The sequence below is a fragment of the Astatotilapia calliptera genome, chromosome 10 (genome assembly GCF_964374335.1).
Source record: "Astatotilapia calliptera chromosome 10, fAstCal68.1, whole genome shotgun sequence".
Taxonomy (NCBI): domain Eukaryota; kingdom Metazoa; phylum Chordata; class Actinopteri; order Cichliformes; family Cichlidae; genus Astatotilapia; species Astatotilapia calliptera.
This window is the reverse complement of record NC_137431.1, coordinates 15,097,843-15,106,723: the sequence shown is the minus strand read 5'-3', so window position 1 is coordinate 15,106,723 and position 8,881 is coordinate 15,097,843. Positions and strand designations below refer to the sequence as shown.

General features: G+C 41.6%; 1 protein-coding gene across 2 annotated transcripts; it reads right to left on the bottom strand.

Moving 5' to 3' along the window:
- Window positions 1-127: 127 nt before the first annotated feature.
- On the bottom strand, window positions 128-8,858 carry LOC113030523 (uncharacterized). 2 transcript variants are annotated; one of them, XM_080307525.1, is made up of 10 exons: window positions 8,606-8,858; window positions 7,332-7,393; window positions 6,451-7,167; window positions 5,522-6,160; window positions 2,394-2,506; window positions 2,160-2,271; window positions 1,898-1,973; window positions 942-1,013; window positions 697-846; window positions 128-598 (listed from the first exon to the last, which is right to left on the bottom strand). In XM_080307525.1, the coding sequence occupies exons 2-9, from the start codon at window positions 7,370-7,372 to the stop codon at window positions 706-708; spliced, it is 1,911 nt and encodes a 636-aa protein (XP_080163651.1). In that variant the 5' UTR covers window positions 7,373-7,393; window positions 8,606-8,858; the 3' UTR covers window positions 128-598; window positions 697-705. The 2 variants fall into 2 exon arrangements, with proteins under 2 accessions (XP_080163651.1, XP_026037819.1); XM_026182034.2 differs by having other exon boundaries at window positions 6,481-7,167.
- Window positions 8,859-8,881: the final 23 nt, after the last annotated feature.

Genomic DNA, 8,881 nt, shown 5'->3' with positions numbered 1-8,881 from the left:
GATTCCCAAAACCTGTATCCACCGAGGTCTTTGCACTCATTAAAGGGTTACACAGTATGAAAATCATTGTATTATTTTTAAATGTTGTACACTGTTAATGTTGTTTGGGAAAAAGGCTGAGACTGAGTGCTTAATCTCATTTTATTGAAAGTGTTTAAACACATTTTACAAGTAGTACCCAAGTGTCCACTGAGACTGTTTTCTAATCAAAGACATCTTATCGTGGGTCTTTATGGACAGTAAAAGTCAGATACTAAAGAGATTTTTTTTTTGTACTTAAATCTGAAATGTGACGCTGTTGGTATTAAAAAACAAACAAAAAACCCCAAACAAGGACTCCCATAATCACAAGCAGCAATTACCAAATCATCTGAAGAGAGGAAAAAGCAGGGCTGTATAATACAATGGCCTATGTTACAGACAATGTCAACCAAAATACTGCAGTACTTTTACAAAGAATAAAGTAAAACACCAAAATAAATTGAATAAAAAGCTTTCACGATGCAGGATGGGATTGTAGTGAAGCTTTCTGCAGTCCCCCTGACAGCAAAGAGCTTGATGAGAATTTTTCTCCATCCATGTTAGCTGAACGTAGGACCTATACAAGAAAAAGAAAAAAAAAATCTTTAGAATCTTCTTACGTGTTGCATCTGAAGCACGTATCAAACTTGAAGCCGCTGATGCTTCCCAACTCACTAGTGGTCATCACCACCGTTGCTGGTTGGGTCCTCGGTTGTACGGTGCGCGCTGACGCATCACTCTCATGTTACGGTATTTGGACACGATACTGTAACTCTTTCTGAACACTGGTCTCTGATTCGGGAAAGGACGCGGCACCAAGCTCTCCTTTTTCAAAAACAAACAAACAAACATGTAATGAAGAATTCGTTTTAAAGAACGAATGCTTCTTTTCCAACAAGAGAGATGATCTCTCTACTTACCATGAGTGGTCTTCTAAAATTCCCAGACAGTTCAGGGCCCATCCTCCGTGGACCACCAGTGAACTTTGTTCTCTGTAAAAGCACAATGGTAAAAGCTGAGTATATACAACATTTGTGTGATTGTACTGTAATCACAATACAAATTAGTTTTACATTTTCCAAAACATTACTGCTGTTTTTTTTTAAACTAGTTTCAATGTCAGGATGCTATAAAGTGTTAATAATAGTTTATCTTCATACCTCTGCAAGCTCAATATAGTCAGAGTTGGTTGATATGGACAAAACTTTTATCACAAAAGAGAAATCGGTCTGCATTACTAGCTGCAATAACCAGTCTATTCACCAACTCTTAAACTTATCAAAAATAAATGTTAAAATAAAATGTCCTTGAAAATTGGGAAACTTCTGATTTTTGTTTTAAATTTGAGAACAAATTAAATATCTAGCATTATTAATCATGTCTTGAAAATCTGAGAACAGCAGCTAACATCATTTAGGCTTTCTATAAGTCACCGCACACATTTACTTTTTCTACAATACAAGTATTTGGATAAGAATACTTAGCTTCAGGTTTAGCACATGTCCTTTTGCAGATAACAGAAACATGTCCATTATGATTGGCTGTTGTGGTGGCGTAACGACACCCTTAAGTAATGTCTGACATGTCTGAATTTAAAAGCCTACAATTTTCAACACTGACATTCTTTCCCTTTAATAAAGTACTCTGTTTTATAGCCCAGCATTAAATTTTATGATTTCACTGAAAACATCTACATTAACATGCAGACTATATAGTTTCTTTCATATTTGATCTTGCAAATATATTTAATTATAATTACTTTAAGTTATTAATGCAGACTGACATTGTTTTACACAAGTTTCTGATTATTACTGTACATTTAGAGCAGTCTGTCTTTATGGATGATCTTTTCTTCAGCACTGTTTCTTTCACTCACTTGCATGGGTCCGGGTCCGGGTCCTTTCCTTAAGGGTCTCCCAGGTCTGTAGCTGTCATGCATCATATTAACAGGCCTACAAAAAACAAATAGCCATCAGAAACCTGAAGAATACCTTATTTTTATGCTTCTGTGAAATCATACATTTTTCCCATACAACTAAAAGAGCATGAGGCTGTTACAGCAGTCTTTGAAAAAGACTGAACCTCCCAGTAAAGCAAGAACACCGCCTCGAACACTGGCATAGTTCTTTCCAATGTACCTAAAGACCCTCTTGTCCAAATATTCCTGTTTTCTGTCTTCAGGAGAAGATCTGGTATCACTTGACTTAGAGAGGCGTCTGTTTGGTGTGGTATCGGCATCTGAACTGTGATCTAAAACAAACAAAAAACATTTGAAGACACTACTTAAAACAGTTGACACCTTCAACAGATTATCAGATGAAAATTAAAATAAAAAATTAGAAATAAGACAAGTACACAAAAACCTGACTTACCACTCTTTGACTTTGGGCTACGGCCCTTTGGAGGCGAGCAGTCCTTGGAGGAGCTCGGTCCTGGTGGCCAGTGCGACAAAACGACAAGATCACGTTTCTCTATGGGAGAAGATCTGAGGAGAAAGTCACAGAGGTGGTGTTGAGAACACCAGTTCTGAACATAAATAACTTGAAATCTCTGAATAAAAACAGACCTCTAGTACAAACTAAAAGAAAGCCTGGCGGCTCTTAAGTAATGCAATTTAAACCAGTAATGAACAAAACTGTTTTGTATGCTGACAATTCAAAAAGCCACGCATCGCTTGGGTACTTACAAAAAACCCATGGAATGTCCATGCTCCTTTACTCCTATTTTTGTACCCTGAATCAATCAGTGCTCTCTTCATTTACTCAGTGATTGACAGAGGAGCCAAATGTTGGACGACGTTAAGAGATCAGATCAAGTCTTCTATCATCCCTCTTTCACAAGTGCAGGAAGGCAATGCATTTCCCCCCCCCCCAATGTCAGAATGAATTTCTGAAGGCTTTATAATCAGACCACACCATGTTGTTCCTTTAGTCATCTTCAGTTTTCATCATCCAAAGGGCTTCCCCATGCTTTAAAGGTGAGATTGGAGTCACCAAGTGATCTATAGTTCTGAAGGTAGAGGCACAGCTTGTTTTTTTCTTAGTTTCAAGAGATGATCTAAAGGTTGTCTGTTCACAAACAAGTCCAGGTTTAGAGAGGACTTGAGGCTTTTTAGTGCCAACAAAGGAGGCTTCCATCCAATCATACTCTTCTTAAATGTAGGGATGTTAGGTATATTGGAAGAAAAGGCTGGGATCAGTTTGCCAGTTCTGCCATCGATGGGCTACAATGGCACTCAGTTTTCCTCTTCCATTGTAGTTTAAACTTACATTTGGGTAGATCAGGGATATTCGACGGAGAATGTTGGTTTGGGGGGGGGGGGGGTTGGTTCCTGAAACTGACAAGGTAGTGTCTTTACAGGTTGGCATTCACAAGTTTGGGTTAGAGACTTTCGTTGCAGTTGCCTCGTAAAATGGCTCAAATGTTTTACTGTCCATGAGGCTTGTGATCCACACATTTATTATTTGATTTGGGTCAGACATCAGACGGGACAGGTAACCTGATAGTCCAGCTCACGTTCACGCTGATTTAAATAAAAATAAATAACAAGATGTGACGCAGATGCAAAGAGAAAGCTGATCTTGTATCTGTTCTCTTTTAGTATCCCATTAGGATTGAGGAGTCTTGTAATATCTTTCCATTCTTTTGCATCCATTGGTGTCATATCTATGGGCCTCACTGATATTGCGTACCTTTGTGATCTCAGTGCTTTTTCCAAAAAATTTAAGGTGTCATATCAAGACATTTCATATAAGGAAGGGTGATCTGATGTGATTTGTCCATGGCGTAGCTCTACAGTTGCCGATTTAACTTGTTGATGTGATTATCCCTCATGCATTTCATTAGAAAATTTTCAAATAATTCTCCAGAACTGACATGATAGTTATGTGGGGTATGTCAGAAAAGATGGGGTGCTATGAGACTGTTTCTTATGAAGTTGTGGTGACTGCAGAGCAACAGTTCCAGCGCTTAGATCCACTGCATGAAGTGCAAGTAGCAGTTTGGCTCCTCTTCATTGTGCTGATTGGCAATGATGTAGCACCACTGAGCTTCATGGTTACGTTTGTCCAAACCATTTGATTCTGATAAGCTGATCCAGTCCTTCTGCTGAAAATGAATTTGCTTCACTTCTGTCTGACACAGAGTGGCTAAAATGCCTGGAAGTTCCACAGTGTCTGCATACTGGACGTACACATCTGATGAAAGCTCAAGGAGAAAAAGTCCCGACTGTGGTAAGTGCTAGATTTTCGGAGGCTTTTTTGGTTGTTTTTAAAATTTTTGCTCAATTCCTTGTCTCTGGTTTTAAATATTTTATGTTTTCCAGACTCAAGCATTAGTTTGTTTACTGGATTATTTGAAGGGAACAAATTAAGGGTTATGGCTTAGCTAATTAATCACTGCAAATAAATGCTACTATGAACAGCAGCCATGTTAACCAGTGTCCCAGTTTATTTGAGATTTACTGGCTTTTTGGTCTCTGCAATCATCCTCCGTCTTGAAATTTCTTCTTGCCTCGTCTTACGATTTTTCTGTCTCATATCCTAACACCCTGAACAGCAATTAGTCATAAAACAATGTAAAGCTTTCAGATTTCTTTTTCTGCAAGGAAATACGCATTTTAAGGCAACAATCGCCGTACTTAGTGACAATCGCACCATTTTCAGGAGGCTGTGATAAAATTTCAGCCCAATGGAGCCTTCAGCAGCACAGTGACCTCGTCTTCTGATTTGCGCCATTTGTTTTGAGGTTATGGTGGGCTGCTTAACTGCTTCTTGATAGAGCATAGACATAATGTGTTTCCTTATCTGGAGAGCCGAGTTAGGAGCAGGGAGGTTGGATAGGAAGCTCTGTGCAAGATCAGAACTTGACAACGCGATGACCACGACTGCTGTGGTATGTATATTCGCCTGTTCTCCTTCATATATATATTAGTATTATATATTGTTCACCGGGATCTCTCGTGAACACACTTCTGAACACCATGTTTCCACTAAGGTGAAGCATGTAATTACAGTTTAGGCGATGCCAAATGCGGTCCTCTTCACGCCCATCATTTATCTTGTTTTGCATACAGCGACATATTGTTTTACATGAGAGCTGTTAACATCAATTTGCGGATGAAAAGGGCTTCAGAATATGCTGACGAGCACTTCTTTTGAGATCAAGTCAGCAAGTGCTGACAGAAGAATCCTTTGACAGCAAAGCTCAAACTCTTCATCAAGGGGGTTATTAAATCTTTTGGTGAAGATTTAAATTAGATCCTGTGTAACAGACGCATAAAACTTCTCTCCATCCCACTTGACAGGTAGATACTCTGATACATATGTGGTGGTATGTGAAAACATTTGTGGATTTTCATCAACCGAACCACTGCTGCACATTTAGCTCATCATGACATCTCCTTTTTCCACAGTTGGGACCCCCTTTCACATAGAGACATTCTTGACCTCCTAATCATCATCAAGCCCCTGCGAACAGTGCAACAAGGAAAATACCGTACCTGTGCGCGTTCATGGACCGACGAGACTCCACCTGCTCTTTTCCTGTATCAGAGTCTCTGGAAGACTTGTTGGCACTGCTTTCTTCTCTGGGGAGTGACTGTGGGGGTTTTCCCCTTCTTGTCTCCACTTTTCTCAGGGGTACTGCATTTAATTGGAAACGTTTCTTCCTGAGAGCAAGAACAGAGCTGGCATTTCCTTGTAAAGCAGAATCACCCAGGCGAAACCTCGGTCGCACATATGGGGGTATTCTGAGCCTCATGAGTGACTCTGCTTTGACTTGTCGGCTCTTAACCAGGAAACTTCTATCCCTAAGAGACAAGGGTTTTCCACCAAATGGCCTGGGAATGCTGAGCAGTTGCGGTCTCACTCTCCGGATCTGTTTTGCATTGCCATGCTCCAGTGCTGCGTCCGAGGAGGACATGCTGATGTCTGATATCCTCCTCTTGCGGGGTCCTGCCATTTGCCTCTCCTGAGGGCCCCTGTGGTAGGAGGATGAAGGTGATGGGCCTCCTTTCCATGAAGGGGATCTGTAAGGAGGTGGGTGAGGCACATCTTGTGCCCTCTCTCTACTGTGGGATCGGCTACCCTGCCTCTCCATGGGACCACGCTGGCGCCTGGAGTCTTGCTCAGATGACCACCTGCATATCCATCAAACAATAGAGAAATCATTATAATGACAGATCCATTGCCATTTTAAGTTGGAGACGGAACTTAACTCTTAAATGACAGAAGTAAACAGGTAGGAGTACGTTTTCAAAGAGTATTTACAGGTGTGATACTCCTCAATGGCAGGTATAACCACATTTACACAGGTCCCCCCATTAACCCCCTCTAATAACTATGAGCTGGGACATAGTAGAAGTAATCATTACAGCCCCTTTGACTGGGAGGACTGGCCACCTTCAGGCCTCTGCTTTAATAATTTTACCCAGCTGGGCTTGCTGCTTCACGGCTGTACCTCTCTGTACACGAGCCTCTCGCATGCATCTCTCTGGGGTTCCTCTGTGACCCCGAGGGCCCATGTTGCCCATTATGTGAGAATGATCCAGCCTCGTGCCAGCGCTTCACGTTGTGACCCGAGTGTTCCTGAGTGGGCCTTTCTCTTGGACTGTAATTCCCTCGAGGGTCTCGACTCCGCTGCTCCTGATGAGGAAAGCCTGACTGCCTTTTGGGGCCTTTGAAAGATCCCTGGTAGCCTGGTGCAGAGCCTGGCCTCCTATCAGCTGGGTGGCCACGAAAATGCCTTGGGGAAGATGATCTGTGACCAGAGGGGTGACCATGAAAAGATGGACCTCTCTGACTATGATGTCCTTGCGCAGGACCATGAGATGATGACTGATGCTGGACTTGAGGGGAGCGGGTTGGCCTAGATGGAGGCAGCCGTCTCTGGCTATGGTGTGGTTCCATTTTAGGATGGTACGGTTGAAAGGAATCCTGATTTTGGGACCTCCAGTTATTAAAACGTGGCTCCCTTTGCTCTCCCATCAGAGGAACTCTTCTGACAGGTGGGGGTCGTCCTCTACCTCTGGATTCCCTCCAGTTAAGTGGAGGCTTTGCTGGGTAGGCCTGGGCATCTCTTCGACTTCTAGAACTGGGGTTGTAATTGCCTTCATTGTGTCCAGTAGCATGACTATCTCCATAAGGTCTAACAGGACACAAGAAGCAAAAACTGGTAAGTCCCACCAAACACTTTAAATCATTTTTAAAAATGAAGTCCAGAGTTCACGTTAAGTCATTAACTTATAAACTTTATGATGAACATAACACCAGGTGATGCTAATGCAACTAGATACAACTGAAAGACATTACCTGGGCTTTAAGCGTGGTGGTCCAAAATGCGTTCGGACCATCTTTGGCAGACAGTGAATAATCTATGGACAAAAAGAAATTGAAATCATTGATCCTAATGAGATGTAATGCTAGACTCTCAAAGAGGCCTATCCTGACTTCTCGGCCATCCACATCTTGGTTATGCACTTGATGGGATTTAATAGGTAACTTTACTACTACTACCCCCCCCCCCCCCCCCAATACAAAGACAAGCAGACATGTGCAACATCTAAGATTGACAGATATATAGTTCCATTTACTTCCAGTTAAAAATGTAGTTTAATTATAATGGGACAAGTTGCCTTTTTAGGCTTGAAGTCCGGTTTTCATTTAAATCAATTGCAATTTACATATTCCTTCAAAACAACTACCCAAGATGGCTGCGCAGTGTCCATACTTGCTTCTAAAGAGGTTTTCACAAAAACTTAGAATCACACTTTCTAAAGGAATAAACACTAAATAGGATGTTACGAAGATATATAAAATAAAATAAAAACCCTGCAAAATAAAAAAGAGCGAGACAGGAAACGGAGAGGGTTTCCTTTTAGCGCCGACTGCTTGTCGTTTCTAACGAACATGTTTATATTCGCCTCAATTCCTCATGTTTAGAGCATCCCAGTCGTGAGAATGAGCAAGAAATTGCGATAACACCGCTATGAAAGGACCACATTTCCCACACCTCCTTTTACCAGAGCCTCTTGGCTCATTGTGGCGACCCTAATTAAACTCGACGGCTAAACAGTTTGCTACGAAAAGACAAAAACCAGGTGACCTCCATTGATACAGGCTTGATTGTATCACCGTAAATTCTAACTTAAAAACAGTACGCGTAGATAGGCTGGGTGGGTGGGTTTACCATGGTGGGCGCCGTTTTAGTTTCGTCTAAAGCTGACCGTGCTTCCATTTTTGGCATCAGCTCGCTTCAGCTGTTGGTGAAAACAACACCAGACAAGCACGAGTGAAAACCACCCCACGCCAGGCCCGAGTACATCGCCTCAATGTTTTGACTAGGTCAACATTTGGTTTTTTTGTTTGTTTTTTGAAAAAAAGAATAAACTAAAAGCGCATCTAATTGCAAAGTTAGCTGAGCATAGCTAGCTACTTGGGATATTTCGTTAGTTGGTAACGTCCCTACGCTAACCTTCCAAAATGACATTCACCCGAATCCTTTCATAGGAGTAACAACACGTTACACAAAATAAAACAAAAGGTTCACCAATGCGTGCAATTCGGCCATTTCGAGAGGTACTTACCTAAACGCAACGGAAGAGTGAAAGACGAACGTTGAGCACGACACAGCACTCGTCGTCTCACGGCCTTCTTCTTCTTCTTCTACTGCTTCTCCTTGTATTTTACTCGGCAGTTAGCGAAAAGCGTAAAGGCGCATTAGCGCCACCTTCTGTGTCATGACTCTATCGTAGCAATCATTTTAGTTTAAATAATATAGCATAAACTGAAGGATATCCTACCCACCGCAAGAAGTCAGTAAATAAATAACGCGAAACAGGCAAAAAAAAAAAAAACTGTTA